This window comes from Monosiga brevicollis, genomic scaffold (assembly GCF_000002865.3).
Source record: "Monosiga brevicollis MX1 MONBRscaffold_10 genomic scaffold, whole genome shotgun sequence".
NCBI classification, from domain to species: domain Eukaryota; class Choanoflagellata; order Craspedida; family Salpingoecidae; genus Monosiga; species Monosiga brevicollis.
In genome coordinates this window covers 43,883-63,378 of record NW_001865047.1, presented here as the reverse complement: position 1 = coordinate 63,378, position 19,496 = coordinate 43,883, and the positions used below count along the sequence as shown (strand labels likewise).

Here is a 19,496-nt window from a genome sequence, read left to right as displayed (position 1 = left end):
ATACTCGCTGTGCCAGGCCTTGTTCAAAGGCAAGGCACATCACGAGCGCCCCGACCAGGCCACTTGCAATCGTATGGCGCGCGACACGCATCGTGCCGGATGATTTAAATCACGTCGTCGTGCGTTCAGATGACACGGCGTTTTGGGACAATTGGAAAGTTGGATGCAATCTTCATCCCGGTGCACACTTGTGTGTGTGTGTAGTGTGTAAGTGTGTGTAGTGTGTAAGTGTGTGTCGTGTGCGTGTACGTGCCGTGTACCGCATGTACTAATGTAGCGTATTGTTTTTGCTGACGATGACGCAATGATGATGCAAAAGTACCGGAAGAAAAGGTCGAATTGGGCAATTGAAGCTGATGGTGAATCATCCCAGCGTCCTTCCACACGGCTCGGCTGCGCGTCAGCTTTTCAAGATGTTCGTCAGGGTTTCAAGCTGTCCGCCATCACACCTCGCCGCTTGACGAGGGGCGTTTGGAGAGGTGACGCACGACGAGAGATGTTGAGAGTCAGGCTTCAAGACGTTTGAAGACCAGTTTTAGATTGCGAGGAAGCGTGTAGGTTTGAGGAAGCGTTTTGCCGAACCTTGCCCGCCAATCTCCCGCCGAATGCAAGCGCCCGTTCCATCGTTCTCATTGTTCTTGGTCTTGGTCCCTTTTGCTCAGCGAAAAGCGGTTTTGGTATCGAGGGCACGGTGATGGTCTTCAAGACCCCTACAGTGGCGCCCTTCCAATACCTCGCCCAAGGGAAATCAGAGGATTCGTTCTTCATCACGGACGTTCGTCGGGCCACCGGCCCTTCCGGCGTGTGGGACAACCCCCCCAACCTCTACTTTCGCTTTTTCCACGGCATCAATACTTGGAATGGCGTGCACTACCAGATCAACAAGCTGCCCGGCGACAACGCGTGGTGCAGCAATCTTGAGACACGGACGTTTGGCTGCGAGTCTGAAATGGACAACGAACTGCATCACTTTGTTCGCGGAATCTGTGCCGACGTTGTTGCTGCCCTTGCGGCTGCCCCCAAGGAAAGCTAGCAGCCATCATCGCCGCGCGCTGCATCCAGACGTAGACCTCTGTGCTTGACAACAGGCATCCCATCTGAGCTGAGGGGCTGAGGATCGCGCTCAGGATCAGAAGAAAAAAAAATCAAAGCTCGTTTTTTTCATGGGAATTGAACGATTTCAACAAGGGTTTGTTTCGGCATGACGCACGTTTTATTTGATTTGGCATTTGACTGGAGACTGAGGGGGGCGGGCGGGGGAAATGAAGGAGACAAGAGTCGCAGACGCTGAAATGTCTGTGTGACACAACCATAGGTTCTGCGAGGTCGCTTCGGCAAGGCATCGGCATCAAGATTGTATTGCTGTTTTTTTGGTTTGGCGTGGCCTGCTTTTTGCGTGCGGTCGGGGAAAGCAACCGACATCGTCGACGGATGTCGTGCTGCTGTGATGATAGACGTCATTGCGCCTTGAACCTTAGCCTTCACACTAGTGACGTGAAAGATTTAGCCTTGAAAGAGAGAGAGATTTAGAGATTTAGAGAGAGATTTAGAGAGAGATTTAGAGAGAGAGATTTAGAGAGAGAGATGAGAGAAAAAAAGCAAAGAAATAAAGAAATAGCAGAACTACCACATGTAACAACAGGAAACAAAAGAATAAGCAAACGGGGGCATACCCTCGTGGATCTCAAGATTTTTGAGCAAGTCATCAGAAAAGAAAAATAAAAAAGAGAGAAGTTAAGGAAGCGAGAGGAGAACTTGACCGGAAGCGGGGGGTACACTCCCAGCTCTGGCTCTGGGGGGGAAGAGAGAAATCCCCGGGTGAGCATCTGGGTCTGAGGTAGGAACTTATATGCAGCGGCAAACCTCGATGTGGCCACCTATCCCCCATTCCAACCGCGTTACTTTTTGGCTCTCAACTGAATGTGTTCGCCCTCCCCTCCTGTGCGCGCTTGTTCTCTCTCTCTCTCTCTCTGCTCTTGCAGCTGACAGAAATGGAGGGGAGATCGCTACGGCAGGGTATTTGCAAGATCATGTTGCTGTTCTTGTTTGGCGTGGTCTTTACCTGGATGCTGATGGGAAAAGAAGACGAGCCGCCGGTGGTGGAGGAGGTGGTGGTGCCAACACCAGATGCCGGTGCGTGAGGTTCCGTGCGGTGGGGAAGCACCCAGCAAATGTCTGTTGAGTCAGAGTCTCACCTGCGCCTGTGTGTTTTCATGCTGTCGCAAGCAGCCGCTGCATATTGGAGGAAAGTCGGGGTTGAATTTGCTGAGGAAATTGGGGTCTCTTGGTTTGCATCTCGGATCCGCCGTGGCACATGCCCACCGGTGCGTCGTGCAAGATGCACGAAGGTCGCGGAGAAGTTTTCGGTGGTCATTCCAGCACACATTGATCAAGATTCAATGGCAAAAAGCACTTGGCCAAGCACGGCCTTGGAGCGGGTTGTGCAAAGTCTTGCAAACCAAGAGCGGTATTGCCCAGCCGAGGTCATCTTTGTCTTGTCTAATGTGTCGTCGCACAGGCTGGCGACCGAGCTTCGAAGCTGCTTGCGGGAGGCCTTTAAGGCGAGCAGGATACTTTCTGAGCTGCGGATTCTAGTGCGGCCCGGCATACACTTTGCTGGGGCCAATCGCAACGCAGGGGCAGACGCGGCGACTCGCCCGTTTATCGTGCTTTCTGACGGCGACGATATGTGGCACCCGCACAAGATGGAGCACCTGGTCAACACTGTGGATGAGGAGACATTGATCCTCACGCATACGTTTCTGTTGGTGCAGCGCAACTCGCCTTGGGTACCAGCCAACTGGAACCTTATCGAGCCGCCGACTGTCATTGACCACGCCAATACGGGATTGGGGTTAATTCGTCCAAATTGCTCGAGGCCTGCCTGCTATTATGCTTGTCACGGGCATGCGGTCGTGCGCCGCAGCATTTGGAATGCCACACGACCACGGGAAGACTTGCGCTTGGGCGAGGATGCAGAGTTTCTTGTCCGAGCTTATCGATATTGGGAAGCTCGCTTGCCGGCCGACACGAAGTTTTTCCGCCACATTAATGCGTCCTTGATTGCGTATTTTGCGGACTGGCAGTTTCGTCACGTCTATATCGCCTATCCCCTGTCCGCGTAGCCTTTTGCGATTGGTGCCGAGATGCGGTCTATTATACTCGTTTAGTGTTTTTGATTGGCATGTGCATTAACTCGGGGACTCTTACGCCTGGGTTGTGAAATTTCAGAACAACAAAGGCGGTCCGAGTGAACCCCCAATTGAACCTTAGTCTTGAACAACAAGAGAGACAAGAGTAATCAGATTCTGATATCAAGCAAGATCAAGATCTTATTATTTCATGTGAGAAGCGGGGAAACGAGGCAGATACAAAGGGGGGTGGGGGTGAGAAAAGATGGACCGGAAGGAAATCAAACGCAGCGTCGCCCCTTTCCCCCTCCAATTTCTCGCCTGAGACACTGTCTCCGTGTTCACACTGCACGAGTGCAAGGGAGGAAAGGGGGGGGTTGCAAGAGCGAGGAGAAATGGCAGGGGGATGAAATTAAGCCAGAGGCTCTTCGACATAAAAGGCTGGATGCTTCCAGTCGTAGTAGTAGACGAGGAGGGAGGCGTTGATGTGGCGGTAAAACTCGGTCCCCGAGGGTAGATGCGTTTCACAGTAATGGTAGAGGCGAAGAAGAAAGTCGACATCCTGACCCCGTGCCAAGTCTTCCCGGGCCGGCGTCCAATGCCAAGCATCCCGGCGCACCGTGGGATACCCGTGGTGCACAAAGGCGCAGCGCGGCTCGGCACAGGCAGGACGCAAGGCCACCTCGGTGTTGGCCCGAGTGATGTAGGCGGGTGGTGCATTGATGTCCCAGGTAAGGGGGGTCCACTGCAGGTTGCGGCGGGTGATGTAGAAGTTGTGCGTGAGCAGGATGGTGTCGGAGGTGACCGCGTTTACCAGGTAGAGCGTTCGGCGGGGGTGCCATGAATCATCGTCATCGGAAAGCATGACAAAGCGGCGAGTGGCGTGGTTGACGCCCAGGTTGCGATTGGCGCCGGCATAGTGAACTCCGGGGCGCGTGAGGACCGTGAGGGCCGAGGGGAGGCGACTGGCAGTCAAGGTGCGTGTGAGGCAATCGCGCACAGTATTGGCTTGTTCGTTCGTGTCAACGCCGGCCACCACAAAAATGACTTCGGCCGGGCAATACCGCTCCTGGGTGACCAGGCTGTGACCTAGGCGCTCTAGCGTGTGTCGCAGCCAGGTGGCGGTGGCGTCGGCAGACGCGATAAAAGAGGGGACCACCAAGCTGAAGTTCTTGGCCAGTTCGGTGCAGGCGGCCGGTGGCAAACGTGGACAGGCGTCCTTGCTGTGAGTCGCCCGGGGCGGTGCCCAGACCATGTGAAGTTCCTCCGATACGGCTCGACCGCGCACCGACCACCGCTCTGCTTCTGCACGCACGCACGCATGCACGCAATCGATACCAACACGGCGGCAAGGAACAAACGATCAGCGCGCAGACGTGGCAGACGGTCACCTAGCGAGCGGGGACCAGACCGTCTGTGCGGCACACGTACCCGGGTTACTCGAGGGCGCCGACGGCGCCGGTCCCGGGATCAAGTAGAACAAGAACAACAGACCCAACAGAAACACCCCGAGGGCAAGCTGTCGCGGTGCCACACTCATGGCACCAGGCCGAGGTCTCCCCGACCTCTCCATCCAGCGGGCTCGACCCAACCACATGTACCAAAGCTGTCCCTTCAATGGTGTCTTCTCTCGACCGCCCTACCACGGCTCGGCTGCACGTCAGGTCCCCAAGCTGTCCGTCATCACCACACACCTCGCCGCTTGACGCGTGGAAGCGGGGCCTGCGGAGAGAGAGATGTTTAGAGAGAGAGAGAGATGTTGAGAGAGAGAGAGAGAGTTGTTGAGAGAGAGAGAGAGTTGTTGAGAGAGAGGAGAGATGTTGAGATAGATACATGTACAAATTTTTGAAGAGCACGGTTCAATTTTAGAGGAGTTTAGATACGCAAATATGAGGAGAGAGAGATTAACCTTTTTTGCTAAGATCTCTCTCTCTCTCTCTCTCTCTCTCTCTTCTCTGTTTCTCACATGGTGTGTGTGATGCGGCGTTGGCGGCGTTGACGACGTTGTGTTAGGTGTCATTTTATGTGTCTGGCAGCGTGTTGTTTGAGGTGATAGGGAGACGGAGCGGGATGGGACGTGCTGTACGGGTGGGCTTGAGGGCGAGGCTGGTCTGGCTGGGTTTGGTGTCAGTCGCGATTTGGCACCGTCCGGCCATGGGCGAGATTCACGAGGTGCCGGATGCCCCCGTGAGCTTTTCAGACTGCCCTTCCGTGCGCTTCTCCATCAAATATGCGCCTGCCGCGCCAGGGGAGGAGGGCGCCATTCCAAAGCTTGAGATTGTGCCGGAACAAGCCTTGGCGGCCAACTACGAGGAAACCCCGACCCACCCCACCATGTTTGCGCTCATGATCACGGGCAAGGATCAGGCCCACGAATACTTTGCCCGGCACTCGATGCTCTCTTTTGCTCATCAATCAGCCGCTCGCAAGGTTCTCGTTGTCATCAACGACTCGCCCAACTACACCCTCACCGGGCCGCCCGCCGCTTGGCTGTCCGAGGCGAGCCCCGGCATCATGAGCGAGCCCCCGCATTGCGTCGTCGAGGTGCGCATTGAGCCTGGTCGATATACGCTGGGCGATTTGCGCAACATTGGCATCAACGCCGTGCCCCTGGGCGGTGTATGGGTGCAATGGGATGACGACGGTACGGATCGCCTGGTTGTTTGTTGCCTTTGTTCACGCCCCTTGACGCTCTCGGTCTCCGGCCTCTTTCGTTTCCTCCGTGGTTGCGCTCCACCTCACCCCCTCATCCCTCGCCGCTCCACCGCTCCACCCTTCTCTGCCTTTTGCCTCTAATCATTTTGCCCCCGTGGCCCCCTTTCATTAGACTGGCACGAGCGCCAATACATGCGGTTAAAGGCAGAGAAGATGGCAAGCGAGCACAAGCACGCCATGACCATCAAGTCTCAAATTCGTTACTTTTTTGCCAAGAACAGCAGCTACGTTTATGCCCGTGCGTGCCACACCGATCACCGAACCCTGCGTGCCAATTCCGTGCCGAATGCGAGCGCCCTTTCCTCCCCGCCTGCATGACTGCCATCGTTCTCATTGTCCTTGGTCTTGGTCCCTTTTGCTCAGCGAAAAGCGGTTTCGGTATTGAGGGCACGGTGATGGTCTTCAAGACCCCTACTGTGGCGCCCATCCAATACCGCGCCCAAGGGAAATCAGAGGATTCGTTCTTCATCATGGATATTCGTCGGGCCAAGGTCCCTTCCGGCGTGTGGGACAACCCCCCCAACCTCTACTTTCGCTTTTTTCACGGCATCAATACTTGGAATGGCGTGCACTACCAGATCAACAAGCTACCCGGCGACAACGCATGGTGCAGCGATCTAGAGACACAGACGTTTGGCTGCGAGTCTGAAATGGACAACGAGCTGCATCACTTTGTTCGCAGAACCTATGTCGACGTTGCTGCAGCCCTTGCGGCTGCCCCCAAGGAAGCCTAACAGCGATCATCGCCGCGCGCTGCGTCTAGGCGTAGACCTCTGTGCTTGACAACAGGCATCACATCCGAGCTGAGGGGCCGAGGATCGCGCCTGGGATCAGAAGAAAAAAAAAATTCAAAACCTCCTTTCTAAAAGCAGGAAGAAGTTTCCAAAAAAGAATCCATCCATCCATGTAACATCCAAATGTCAATTTTGTGTTTGTGCAACCACACGGATTTTTTTTTTTTTTTTTTTTTGACATGTGAACCTTCCCCGTGATGATAGTATTGATGTGCCAGGTTGCCATGAAGCTGCTTTGGGTTGTGTGCAGTCTGCTTGTGGTGATGGACCAGGCAATGGTTCACACTGCTTTGGCCAGCGATGGGGCCATCATAGAGGTCGATCTGGACGGGAACCTCATTATCAACAGCTCATCAAAGGGTGGTCATGCACGTCTTCTGCTGAATGGGATCGACGTGATCCAAGAGCTATCAGAGCTACGCACACAACTAGGTATTGAAATTGAATAGCGTTGGTCTTTCCCGCCGTCTGCGTCGGACTGATTTCAGCTTTGCATACGCAGGCGGTATAACTCCGAGCTTGCCCGCGGCCGGGTGCGAGCGTGTGGCCGTCACGACAGATGGCCTCTATTGGATTCAGCGAGAGGGCGAAGTGCTCCACCAGGAGTACTGCATCCAATCTGCTTCGCGCTTTTCTGCCGGTGGTGACGGCAGCGTTCACGCGCCCGCCGTGAGTTGTGGCATGTTGCAGCGTTTCTTCAAACGCACCCACACCGAGCGTGGGCTTTATTGGATCAACGCAGGCCTCAATCTTGACCCGAGTGCGTACTGCCCACCGGCCCTCCCTCTTTTGTTGACGGCAGTCAGTGCTGTTGTGGTACTCGTCCAAATGTCTCACGTGCATGGGTCACTCGATATGGTTGGCAGCTGATGCCACGAACACTAAAGTCCAGGAGTATTGCGTCTTTGATGGCCAATTCACTGGCTCGGGCTCGAGCTCCTCTTCGCCGGCCGTGTCCTGCAGTTCGATCCTGCAGTATTTTCCAGAGCGCGCGCCTCATATCAGTGGTGTCTACTGGATCGAAGCTGAAAACGCCCTGCCCGCCCTAGTCTATTGCGACATGGAGACGGAAGGTACATCACGCCGACTTGCTTTTGCATTTGGGATGAAGTGTGACATGTTCACGTGAGGTCTCGCGACACCGCTTGCTCATCAAAATCAGGCGGCGGCTGGACGCTGGTGGCCAAGGTCAAGGGCCAGGACGCAGTTATGAACGGCCTCAACACTGCCCAGTACGTAAATCAAGTCACGGTTTCCGCGTGGAAGGAGCGTTGCGATTGTCTGTTTGAGCTTGGTCATTCACCTAGCCAAATCTGTTTTTTTTTTTTTTTTTTTTTTTTTTTTAATGTTGCTTCGTTTCTACTTTCTCAGATGGCGCGATGGCGACGAGATCGGATCCACTGCTAGCTTGAGCGACGAAAATGCGCTTGGCCCTGCTTATAGCACCACGCCGTTCACCGACGGTGAGTCTGATACTTGCAAGGCACCAACCAGGACAATGCGCACCTCAGCGTCTCGTCCTTTCTATACGCTTCGACAGACTGGCCTTCCGAAACCGTTCTATTCATGCCCCGTGGTCTTTTTTAGTCATGGTGCGCTCGCTGACCGCTCCGGATCGCAACATGGGCTGGCGCCACCCCACCCAACATGCTAATTTGAGGAGTGTTGTTCGAGCCTGTAATTCCGTCGATGACGGCCAGCTACTGTTTGGTGCTGTGCATAATCTCGACTACCCAGGTCAGTTTCGCAACCGTGCCGGTCCTTGGATATGCAGCGGCTGCAATAAGGGTGACACTCGACTTGAGTTGGGTGCTCACTGTCCTGGTATGCCATGTTGCTGTTTTGATCAGGTGCCCCTTACGGCAACAACCACTACCGGGGCTGCACTCGACTCAAATATGGCATGTTGCTGGGCGATACCACCGCCTTGAATGTGAGTCTGGAGTTGAGCTGCGTCGTCTCCACTTCGATATTACGACCACCTGCGAACGCACTCATGCTGCATAACACGACGATTTCTCAACATGCCGTCTTACCTAGTATTCGGGCTACCTAGGTTGCCCCTCAATCGTCACCGGGCATTCGCTGGGGGTGGTTGGAGCTGCTATCCCGGCCTCCCTTGGTCCCACGGTGCAAGATACGGATACTCAACGTGATAACATTTTTGAGGTTTGCTCACATTCGCACCTCGCTTGGTGTCATTGCGATGCTATCCAGCAATTTCGCTCTGCATCTCATCTCTGGTCCACTTCCTGATGCAAACAGTGTGTCACCAATTTTGGCGTCGGTTCGGGTTACAGCCTTAGGCCCGGCTCAAGTGGAGATGATGTTTATGCTCTTAATGCTCACTGGTATATTTGTATCTGCTCGTTTTTGCGTGGTGAACTCGAGGCAAAATGACCATTCATCGCTTGAGCTGCCACAAAAAGCCTTACCCTGAAGTGTTTCCTCTGGTGTTTGTGCGGTTTAGGTGGAGTGCCGGCAACAATTACACAAATGCGTGGAATTCTCACGGTGTTTTTTTGCGTGACCACGCGCCCGTGAGTTGGGGTGGGGACGGCTCAAGCAAGATTCGGGCTGGCTTGTCGTGCCAGACTATCAAGGAGCGCTTTGGTTTTTCCGACTCGGGCCTGCGATGGATCTTTGCTGGTGAGTGCCTGTTCTTTTTCCATTATTTGGACCTAAATTTGCTCAGGGGTGGATTGCTGGTTTGTTCGGTTGTTTGTTTGTGAATCTTGGATCTTCTCATTCCCGGACGGCGCCTGAACAGATGAGACACCTGGACCCGGGCAAGCAATGCCAGTGTGGTGTGACATGTCTGCCGCCGGAGTCAGCTTGGGCTCAGACGGTACCACTGCCAAGCGCTGGTCACGCAGCTGCAGCCACATCAAGATGTTCTTTCCCCATGCCGCCCTCAAGAGTACCAGTGCTTGGGTGTGGGATACAAAGTACAACGAAGCTCGCGAAGTGTTTTGCGATCAAAAGTCGCTTGGTGGTGGTTGGGAGTTGACGGCCAAATCAGGCGCGCTCGACGGTACCCTCAACTCACGCAACTGGCGCAACCTCAAGTATGGCGTGTACCTGAATCAAATTTTCGATACCGCAGACGCAAACGGCTTAGGAACCGGCTACTACTCGGCGGAAGTGGAGGACGTGATGATTCGCTCTCTTGCCATGCCAACACGATTACTCGCCTATCACATGCCCAGCACTGAACCATCTACCCAGGTCATCGTGAACGAGTGCCGTTTCCGCGACAACGGGATCCTGCTTGCAGGCTCACCCACTGATTTGGAGTACTGGGGAAGCGGCGACGGTGATTTCATTACTAGCATGCGCATGTGTAGCGCAGTAGCTGAGCGGCGCTATGGCTTCTTGGTACCAGACACGACGGGAACAAGTTCGTATACCCGTTTTGGATGCAGCGGTGCCAATCGCAACCATGCCCTTGGTGTATTTGGATACGGCATAGCTGTTAACGGTACTCGGACCTATGGTTCGGATGATGGAATCCGCGTTCATTGTCTGACAAACTTTGGCATGTTTGGTCAGTGATACAGGCTGGCATTTGATGTTGTGTTCCCCTCTTTGTCGTATTGCGCGTTGGGTCATATCTTGCTCGTTGCAGAACCGCCTAGCTCGTGCTGTTTTGCGTGCGACGCTCTCTCGGTTTTACACAGCCATTGCTCAATCACTTTGTAACAAGCATTTATCTCAACAACTCCTTCGGCTCTTTGCTAGGCGGGTATGTAGACGTCTCTTCCGGTACTCATTTGTACGCCATCAACGCACACTGGTGGGGCGCTGGTAACGCCAAAGTGGCCAATTTCAAGGCCCACGGTGCTTGGGTTCGCCACTTGCCAGATCGTGTATCCATATCAGCTTTTTGGAACGCCGGCAACGGAAGCACCGCAGCGACGGCTGGTCTTTCGTGTGAGCAGCTGGCTTTTGAGTTTCAAGCAACCACCTCTGGCAAATATTGGCTACGTCGGACACTGGCAGCCACGCCGGTGCAGGTGAGAGAACATCAACTGCTGCGGCGCTAATTGCCATCATCGAAGAACTCATGGTTAGATATAACTGACACGATGTCCTTCACGATGGCCTCGGGCCCGACCTAGGTTTGGTGCGAGTTTACTCAAGGCAGCGTGACGGACATGGGTGGAGACGGATCCAGTGAGCTGGCTGCGGCTTCCGATTGCCGGAGTGCCCAGCAGCTGTTTGGACAGACCACCTCCGGCAGCTACTGGCTGTTCAACCGGGCCCAAGACTCACTGTTTTCTAGCAAGGTTTACTGCGACATGGTACGTTCCGGTTCAACTTGCGATGGCACTTGTTGAACCTTGGCATTAAGATAACGTTACACTGTGGCGCAGACGACTGAGTCAGGCGGTTGGACGCTGGTGGCCATTGTCAAGGGCAACGACGCCACGCTCAACAGCAAAAATTGGGATGCCTGGCGTCATGCCAGCCTGGTGGGGAGCACGGAAACCATGGCTGACATCAATGCGTTGGGCCCAGCTTATGTCGGTGTGCCTTTTTCGGATGTGATGATTCGGTCGGTCAACGACCCGAGCAAGAACCTTGGCTGGCGTCATCCAACGCAGTATGATTCGCTGCACAGCGTGATTTACAAATGTGAGGCCGTCACCGATGGTGCCAAGCTCTTTGGTGGCATTGCAAACCTGGATAGCACCTCGATTAACAACGGCTTATATGTGGAGTGTGCCAACACAAAATTTGGCATGTTTGTACCCGATGAGACCATCTCTTACACAGCCATCGCAGGTTGCGGGAACCTTTACTCAGGCTATGCTGGTGCCATCGTGGGCTGGGGTGTCTTACAGCCTCATTCAAGCACGAACTGTCTCACAAACGGTGGCCTCGGTGCTGGGTATGTTCAACGCCCTGCTCTGTTTACGTGACATAGTGAACTGATTCAAAACCATGTGCTGACCTGAATGTTGTGCTTTTGCTTCACTTATCTAGCTACGCTGGGGTTGTCTCGGGGGACGATATCTACGCCATCAATGCCCACAACTGGGGATTCAGTAACGATAACGTTTCGAACTGGAACTCGCACGCCATCTTCGTACGCCGACAATGAAGGCTTGTATTCTTTCGTGGGACTGTTCCAATCACCCCCCGTCTCTTTGTGAAATACTATTGAAAGACAACTTGAGCTGAAACAGTAAAGCGGTCGCAATTCTCTCACAGGAGAAAGCGATAGAAAACAGGATGGGAAACATCCAAAAGAAAAAAAATTTAATGTCACATATGGTCAGCGGGACCGTACAGATAATCCGGTAATTGAACACACACATTGTGTACGAGAAGGTTCCTCGACGGGAAGCGGCAGGCGCACAACGTCGAGTACAGTTCCCCGATGTGTCAGTTTTATAGCGAAATTTGCTCGTATGACCGTTTTGACGATTTTTAGACGTCACAACAACATGAACCCCTCCTGAAAAAAAAAAAAAAAAAAAAAAACAGGTTGAACATCCCATGTCAATCAATGCATTTTTCATTTTTCATGCTCGTCAGCGGGCTGTTCGACGTGTTTTGCTTTGTGTGTGGTGGTTGATCGCTCGTGCGTGGTACGTGACTCTCCTGGTCGAGGTCTGTGGCAACGCCAGAACGCTTTGGTTGAGAGCATCGCTGCCACTTTTTGGTTTTATTGTAAGGCTACTGATCTCGCCTCACAGACGTAAGCGTGCGCTTGGACGACAAAGTATATCTGCCTTCGCAACTGTCACCCGAGACCGTTGGCCAGGTGAGTCGTTTGGCGCAGAATAGGAAGAGGGAGGGGGCTTGAGCGTCCATGAAGCTGGTGGAAACCTCGTACTTCCTCAACTCGGCGAGGGCCGTAGTGCTGCTAGTGCTGCTTGATGCCATTGCGATGCAGCGCCCAAGCGGCATGTGGCATTAGATTCCTTCCAAGGCTCGTGAAAATCGAAAATAAGTGCTTTTTCTGATGTGAGGAGTGCAATCGATAAGTAATCGAAAACGATCAAAAACGATAAGTACTCTTGATAAGTTCGAACTTATCGATGCCTCTTTAGTAAATCCAGATAGATAAGTGCTTGGGTTGACCGATATTTGCCATCACTTACTAAACTTCAGTAAGTATCGAGTTACACTCGTTTTCGATTTTTAGTAATTACTAAAGCCGATAAGTTGTGCTTGAAAGGAATCTATTGATCCACAAAAAACATGCCTTTTTCTTAAAACAGAAGATTGAAACGTCATCGTCTATTTTGGGCGCACAGATCCCTTAGATCGTCATTTCCCACGGTCTCGAGTGGCATTTTTGAAGCGGAATTTCGAGTCGAGGACGAGGACGGGGTTTGGAGTGGTTTGTTCTGCACATGTTGTTCTCTTTGGTACAGCTTTCTTTTACTGCTAGGCGTTTGGCTTGTCGCCAGGTATCCTTCTTAGCAGTTTTGGTGCTTCGTCAGCTCGAAAGCAAGTTCATCTGGGCCACTTTAGCTGAGATTCTCCGATGGGGGGGGAAGCTGTTCATGATTTTTTTGAGTGGTTTTTCCGATTCACGTAGAACAGAGGCGCTACTAGATTTGAAGCACGTTTGATCTGCTACCAATTTCAACAACACTGGGTTTTGTGTGAGTCGATGCTTATTTTAGGGGACGAACAACTCACTTGTGCTCATGCAAACTGCATTCACGTGACATGCTGAAAAAGAATCGCAGTTCATTCAGCCAGTGCACTTGACTTGCTTTGGCGATTGCATCGAAGCAGTGGCCATGTCGCTGAAGCATGGCGCTAATATCGAGAACAAGGACGAGGCAAGTTTGCCCTTCTTTGTTGCTGCTAAAAGTATAATGTTATCATTTCATGTACGCCAGCATGTGCAACTGACCAGGCTGTTCATGCATGGTGTGTTGTGTCTTGCTGAATCCCTCAGAATGACAACACGCCATTGTACTACGCTTGCTTACATAATCAAGTGGATCTGGTAGAAATCCTGCTGAAGCAAGGCGCTGATATTGAAGCCAGGAATAAGGCAAGTCAGCATTTCTCTGTTTCTTTCCACAGGTCCGCAGGTCCGCAGGTGCGTTTTGAGTGCGCCAGCGTGTACAACCTAACTGAATGCTATCTTCCTTAGTATGGCTTCACGCCGTTGCACCAGGCTTGCATAAATAATCTCGTTGAGGTCGCAGAGACCTTGCTGAAGCATGGCGCTGATATCGACACCAGGGAGGAGGCAAGACACTATTTTTCTGCTTCTTTTTATTGAGTGGGATTTGAGTGTGCCAGTCTGTAGAACTGACAAAAATGCTAAATTCCTTAGTATGGCTACACGCCATTGCACGAGGCTTGCCTGAGGAATCACGTAGAGGTAGCAGAGACCCTGCTGAACCGTGGCGCTGATATTGATGCCAAGAATGAGGCTAGTTAGCAATTCTCTGTGTCCTGCTCTTGCGTTTGAGTGCGTGGGCCTGTACATCTGACCATGATGTACGCTTGTGATACATGTCTGGTGCATGCAAGCCACTCCACAGTTTGGTGATGACGCCGTTGTATGTGGCTGCCAATAGGAATCACGTTGAGGTGGCAGAGACCTTGCTGAAGCATGGCGCTAACATTGAAGCCAAGAACAACGTTAGTTGGCGCTTCACTGTGTTTTGCTCTGTTGGGTGTGTTTTGAGTACGCCAGACTGTGAAACTAACAAGGCTGTACATGCGTGGTGTGTTGTGTCTTGCTGAATCCCTCAGAATGACAACACGCCATTGTACTACGCTTGCTTACATAATCAAGTGGATCTGGTAGAAATCCTGCTGAAGCAAGGCGCTGATATTGAAGCCAGGAATAAGGCAAGTCAGCATTTCTCTGTTTCTTTCCACAGGTCCGCAGGTCCGCAGGTGCGTTTTGAGTGCGCCAGCGTGTACAACCTAACTGAATGCTATCTTCCTTAGTATGGCTTCACGCCGTTGCACCAGGCTTGCATAAATAATCTCGTTGAGGTCGCAGAGACCTTGCTGAAGCATGGCGCTGATATCGACACCAGGGAGGAGGCAAGACACTATTTTTCTGCTTCTTTTTATTGAGTGGGATTTGAGTGTGCCAGTCTGTAGAACTGACAAAAATGCTAAATTCCTTAGTATGGCTACACGCCATTGCACGAGGCTTGCCTGAGGAATCACGTAGAGGTAGCAGAGACCCTGCTGAACCGTGGCGCTGATATTGATGCCAAGAATGAGGCTAGTTAGCAATTCTCTGTGTCCTGCTCTTGCGTTTGAGTGCGTGGGCCTGTACATCTGACTATGATGTACGCTTGTGACACGTTGCTGATGCATGCAAGCCACCCCACAGTTTGGCATGACGCCGTTGCATGTGGCTGCCGATAAGAATCACGTGAAGGTGGCAGAGACCCTGCTGAAGCATGGCGCCGACATTGAAGCCAAAAGCAACGTTAGCTATATCTCGGTTTTTTTCATGTGTATTCTTTTTGCGCGACAGTCGTACAACTGACCAGGCTGTGCGCGTGTGCTTTCCGGCGACCACGACGGCATTTCGTCTTCAGCTTGGTTGCACGCCACTGTGCTGTGCTTATGTTTATAACCACGTGGGAATGCTGGAGGTGCTGATGAAGAAAGGGGCTGATATTGTCGCCAGAGACCAGGTCCGTCGGCCTTTATCTTTTTCAAACACACTTCGTGTTTGAAACAGCCAGCCTAGCCGACCATGGTGTACTTGGATGTCTCAAACTATGTTTCGTTATGCTGTTGGTTGCATTCAATCGGCCACAAAGTTTGGCTGTTCACTATTGCACAAGGCATGCTCTGATGGTCGTACCGAGGTGGTGGAGATGCTCTTAACGCATGACGCTGGCTTGAAGGCTCATAGCAAGGTAAGTTTTACCTGAATACTCTTTTTTTTCGTACGTACGCATGTGCCCTTGAGCTGTACCCTTTTCCTTCAAGCAGACCCTTTTGGGCATTGCGTGTGGATATGCTTGAGAACGAGGCTCACAGAAGTGGATATTTCGATTTGGGCGACTTGACAGGAAATGGTGGCTGCACTTCATGTTGCTTCACAGTCTGAGCACCTGGCTATTGTGGACATGCTTCTGAATCATGGTGTAGATGCGGATGCACTGAACGAGGTTAGCCCGCAACAACTTGGATACGAGTTGAAAACCACAGCCTTCTTTTGCTCATTTGTCGCAAGCTGCTTCCAGTGGCACCAAACGTGCTTGATCAGCCTACTTTCTGACCCGCGCTTTAAAAGCGTTTGTGATGGATCATGTTGCTTTTCGCTCATCTTCTTTAAGTCAATTAGTCTCACTTACAGCCATGCTATTTGACATCTTAGACAAATCAAAGCCCACTCAGCTATCAACTCAGTCGCCCGCAGACTAATCAGCAGGTTAGAGATACAACAACTAGGCCTCATTCCCAATGGCCTGTCTCACTTATTGAATGCTTCTGTTTTCAACCTTATTTAGTTGATCATCAGATTGCTTTGTGCCAGTCGCAAGCCCGGCACGTACCACAGCTCCAATCCAGAAGGTGGGATAGCACTTGTCCGCGCTCGTGCTATGTGTTTTCCTCACGACGGTATCGATTGACGATAGCCCAAGCCGTTCTTTTGGCCGAGAAAAACAGGCGTTGCAAGGCATCACTGGGTATCCTCTTTAGTGCTGGATGGCGCATGGAGCCAAATGCCTTTGAGGACTGTGCGTTTCACGATTTGCATTCTATCCTCACGCGATGCTTTCGAGCCTAATCCTGTGATGACACAAGTTTTGTTCAAGGAACGCCCCAGCGCAACAATTGATGTCTGATGCATGACGAAGCAGCGACGATATTTGCGTTCAAACAGTCAAGTGTGCTGAAACTCAGGAACAACAATCTGCTGCTCTGGTGCATTGCTCTTGTTGTGAAATCGACGCAACTTTTCTGCTTGCGGCTTGATGTACGCAAAGGGTCGGGTAGTCCTTGCCATGTGGAGATGGAAGAAAAGATGGCCATAAAGATGGGGGTGAATTCTACCAAGGAAGCCACGGTCAAGGTTGTAACAATTTGCATCGTCCGGCTTTTTATTTGCTTTTACCGACGAGTACCTCACGCTTGAGAACTATTGCGGAAAGAATAACATTGATCCTGCTCATAAAACCGCCTCTCAAGTAACATCTGTGGACGAGGTGCAGTGACTCGCCCCGGCGCCTGTCGGGGCGCTCTTCCAGGCCAACGTTCAAAGCCAGACAACAACGCCCCATTGTACTCGGCCATCTAAAAGTTGGACGGGGTAGGCTTTGATCGTACTCCTCCTACCGCTTCCAATCTGGCCGTCAGGGAAATGGGGGAGGGGGGGGGGGGATTCGTTGCCCTCGTCAAGGTTATCAACGGCGCCGGCCTGACAAAGCTGGCAGGCGTGGAGGTTGATATTCAAAAAAGCAAAACCTCAAAGGGACAGACCGGCGTGCAGCAAGTGGTCCAAAAGCACGTGGTCATCCAATCGTCTCGGGTCAAAAACTCCAGCATCCAGGGGTAGGTGCCCGTGGGCCCTCTAATATATCTTGAGGTTGAGACTGACTTGATGCCAACGATGACATTGACGACGTCATCGCCGAGCTGTATGTAGGCGTAATTGAGGAAGCCTTGTCCAAGCCAGTCATGGTGTCGCAAGCTATGGATCGTCGGCTGCGCGAGAGGCGCTAGCTCAGCCTTAAGAGCGCCGCCGAGAAGCCGGCGGGCGACGATCGGCCCTCAATTCCTCAATCTATTTCGACGCATTTGACTGTGATACTGGCATTATGACATCACAAGAGATCGATCCAGCGTTGACTGAGACAGCATGTATAGACAGCGCCTTGATATCGGAGTCGGGACAGCTGCTACTTTGAGCAGCAAAGAAATCACGTCATTGTGCTCATCACGCTCGCCGGCCAGTTGGGCATTTGAGAAAAGGTTTTGGTGCAAGCGCGAGGCACGCTCGCAATGATAGGTGTCTTGTGCTTTTTTTGCCCTTTTAGTGCTCGCGCTTGCTCCGCTTCTCCTTGCGCGAGCCGGAGCGAGTTTGATGCGGCTCGAGATCCTCGTGACGGGGCTGATGGTGCTGACTGTTTTGGCTGCCCTTGCGGTGGCTCTGGCTGCCGAGTCTTGAGGACGCTTCCAGCGAAGAATACAAGGTAGTGTAAAAGCGAGCACTAGGTCCACGAGGAGAGCAGGCAATGTTTGTGAGACTCCCCCGAGCTCGGCGTGCTTACCCAGTACTGATTGGCATGGACGATCTGTTAGGCCCTGAACGTGAGTTGAATGGGAATAGGTTTGATATAGCCGGAGGGGTTGGATTGGGGTGGCCAAAGGGCTTGGGATGCTTTTCAGCGTTCATGGCAGGCAAAAAGGCAGTCCAAGTGTACACACAAGTTCCAGTTTGCCGGCGCTTTGCAATCTGCTCGCATGACCGAAAAAAAAGTTTGAAGGTGTTGTGAAATGTGTTTGTTCTTTTGCATTTTCCCTCTTCGTCGGCTTATGCCGTTTACCATTTTGCTTTGAACCTCTTGTTCCTTTTTTCCCTCTTTGGCATCGGTCTCGATGTCGGCATCGGCGGGTTGCTCGACGTGTCTTGCTTGTGTGCGTGGTGACTGATCGCTTGCGCTTGTTACGGGACTCTCCTGGTCGGGGTCTTGTGGCAACGCCAGAGCGTTTTTGGTTGAAAGCATCGCTGCCACTTTTTTTTTTTTAAGTGCCACTGATCTCGCTGCACAGTCGACAACGTGCGCTTGGGCAACCAAGTACACCTGGACTCGCGGCTGTCACCGAGAACTGTTTGCCAAAGGTGAGTTGTTTGTTGCATCAGGCAGGGAAGAGCAAGACCCGCTGACCGACTGCCGTTTTGGAAACTGCGCGAGCCTAGTCCGAATTTTGGGTTGTCAGACGAGTTGTACTTGGAGGGGGCTCATGAGATTGGCGGTGGCTAGAGAAGCAAAAAAGCGGTTGAAGCGGATGGTGAATAGAGAGATACCGTTACCATGGGTGCTGATGGGGAGCAGCTGTTCAATGCATGTCGTTCATCAGATCCACAAGAGGCGCTGCAGCTGTTGACCAGTTGGGACCAACAACGTATTCGACGTGCTGCCCAATACAAAAGTGCTGGCTTTTTTTCTTCTTTCCCGCCATCCCTCTTCTTCCCCCGTTTTGCGTCCGCGCTTTGTCGGTGCTCCATGCCCCCCGCCCTTTTTCTTGCTGGTCGCTTCCGCCCACCGTCCTCGCTCTCCTTTTTCTTGATGTTGTGACTTGAAACCGAGCACTACCCCATCTCTTGCCATCGCGCCTCTGCCTCCCTCGCGCGTTCAAACGGCTTTCCGTGGGCGTTTCTTTAGCTTTACCCCGGCACATTCGACGCTCACTCCCACCCACCCACGCCCGCTTCCAAAAAAAAAACGAAAACATGCCTCATGTTTCCAAAAATTGATCATAATTAGCGCGGCCAAACGCCACTCCATCTAGCCTGCGCTCCCTTCTCTGCCAGAGAGAGCATCCACAAACTCTTGCGGCACGGTGCCGATCCGGATGTGAGAGATCGTGTAAGCTGTTCACCGCGATGCCGTACTTCTCGCTGTTCTGCTGCACCTGCGACTGATGCCTGATGATCTGCTGTGGTAGCTGGGTGCACGACCCTTGAATCTGCTGCTTTGCAAGGCTCGCATCGAGCTGGAGGTGGGCCTTTCTTTTTTTATTTGTGGTCCTGGTTGCAGAGGCAAGCTGGCTTACCGATGAATCTGTGTCACGTTACAGCTGGTTGCAGAGCTATTGCGCGCAAGCCGTGCCCCTTGCTCCTACCAAACTTCAAATCCCAATGGTGCGAACCTGATTCCCATGTCATTGT

The 19,496-nt window shown here is 52.4% G+C and overlaps 7 protein-coding genes across 7 annotated transcripts; 5 read left to right on the top strand and 2 right to left on the bottom strand.

The window, feature by feature from the left end:
* Positions 1-304: 304 nt before the first annotated feature.
* MONBRDRAFT_8146 (uncharacterized protein) lies at positions 305-1,033 on the top strand (the record flags this gene model as incomplete). Its single annotated transcript, XM_001745835.1, has 2 exons — positions 305-479; positions 663-1,033. 2 exons carry the CDS (start codon positions 305-307, stop codon positions 1,031-1,033), a joined length of 546 nt encoding a protein of 181 aa, XP_001745887.1.
* Positions 1,034-1,711: 678 nt separating this feature from the next.
* MONBRDRAFT_37033 (uncharacterized protein) lies at positions 1,712-3,278 on the top strand. Its single transcript, XM_001745834.1, has 3 exons — positions 1,712-1,837; positions 1,983-2,133; positions 2,230-3,278. The coding sequence occupies exons 2-3, from the start codon at positions 1,992-1,994 to the stop codon at positions 3,123-3,125; spliced, it is 1,038 nt and encodes a 345-aa protein (XP_001745886.1). The 5' UTR covers positions 1,712-1,837; positions 1,983-1,991; the 3' UTR covers positions 3,126-3,278.
* Positions 3,279-3,543: 265 nt separating this feature from the next.
* Positions 3,544-4,966, bottom strand: MONBRDRAFT_25356 (uncharacterized protein; the record flags this gene model as incomplete). Its single annotated transcript, XM_001745702.1, has 3 exons — positions 3,544-4,436; positions 4,563-4,650; positions 4,826-4,966. The coding sequence occupies 3 exons, from the start codon at positions 4,964-4,966 to the stop codon at positions 3,544-3,546; spliced, it is 1,122 nt and encodes a 373-aa protein (XP_001745754.1).
* A 220-nt stretch (positions 4,967-5,186) lies between these two features.
* Positions 5,187-6,580, top strand: MONBRDRAFT_32379 (uncharacterized protein; the record flags this gene model as incomplete). Its single annotated transcript, XM_001745833.1, has 3 exons — positions 5,187-5,775; positions 5,959-6,084; positions 6,210-6,580. Exons 1-3 carry the CDS (start codon positions 5,202-5,204, stop codon positions 6,578-6,580), a joined length of 1,071 nt encoding a protein of 356 aa, XP_001745885.1. The 5' UTR covers positions 5,187-5,201.
* Positions 6,581-6,864: 284 nt separating this feature from the next.
* MONBRDRAFT_25354 (uncharacterized protein) lies at positions 6,865-11,747 on the top strand (the record flags this gene model as incomplete). The annotated part of the gene is made up of 15 exons (XM_001745832.1): positions 6,865-7,072; positions 7,507-7,713; positions 7,803-7,872; positions 8,012-8,103; positions 8,228-8,377; positions 8,491-8,573; positions 8,681-8,809; positions 8,906-8,991; positions 9,111-9,289; positions 9,411-10,187; positions 10,394-10,488; positions 10,582-10,656; positions 10,762-10,944; positions 11,017-11,534; positions 11,630-11,747. 15 exons carry the CDS (start codon positions 6,865-6,867, stop codon positions 11,745-11,747), a joined length of 2,970 nt encoding a protein of 989 aa, XP_001745884.1.
* Positions 11,748-14,134: 2,387 nt separating this feature from the next.
* Positions 14,135-17,159, top strand: MONBRDRAFT_25353 (uncharacterized protein; the record flags this gene model as incomplete). The annotated part of the gene is made up of 10 exons (XM_001745831.1): positions 14,135-14,263; positions 14,378-14,524; positions 14,765-14,867; positions 14,965-15,074; positions 15,187-15,285; positions 15,703-15,768; positions 15,978-16,031; positions 16,111-16,174; positions 16,240-16,341; positions 16,918-17,159. 10 exons carry the CDS (start codon positions 14,135-14,137, stop codon positions 17,157-17,159), a joined length of 1,116 nt encoding a protein of 371 aa, XP_001745883.1.
* Positions 17,160-17,636: 477 nt separating this feature from the next.
* On the bottom strand, positions 17,637-18,330 carry MONBRDRAFT_25352 (uncharacterized protein; the record flags this gene model as incomplete). The annotated part of the gene is made up of 3 exons (XM_001745701.1): positions 17,637-17,814; positions 17,875-18,059; positions 18,151-18,330. The coding sequence occupies 3 exons, from the start codon at positions 18,328-18,330 to the stop codon at positions 17,637-17,639; spliced, it is 543 nt and encodes a 180-aa protein (XP_001745753.1).
* Positions 18,331-19,496: the final 1,166 nt, after the last annotated feature.

What these genes read in the sequence shown, in the direction of transcription:
- MONBRDRAFT_37033 (XM_001745834.1), top strand. Translation starts at nt 1,992, where the DNA reads ATGGAGGGGAGATCGCTACGGCAGGGTATTTGCAAGATCATGTTGCTG. An exon ending in GGTGCCAACACCAGATGCCG is followed by an intron (nt 2,134 to 2,229) that starts GTGCGTGAGGTT and finishes TGTCGCAAGCAG; the next exon opens with CCGCTGCATATTGGAGGAAA.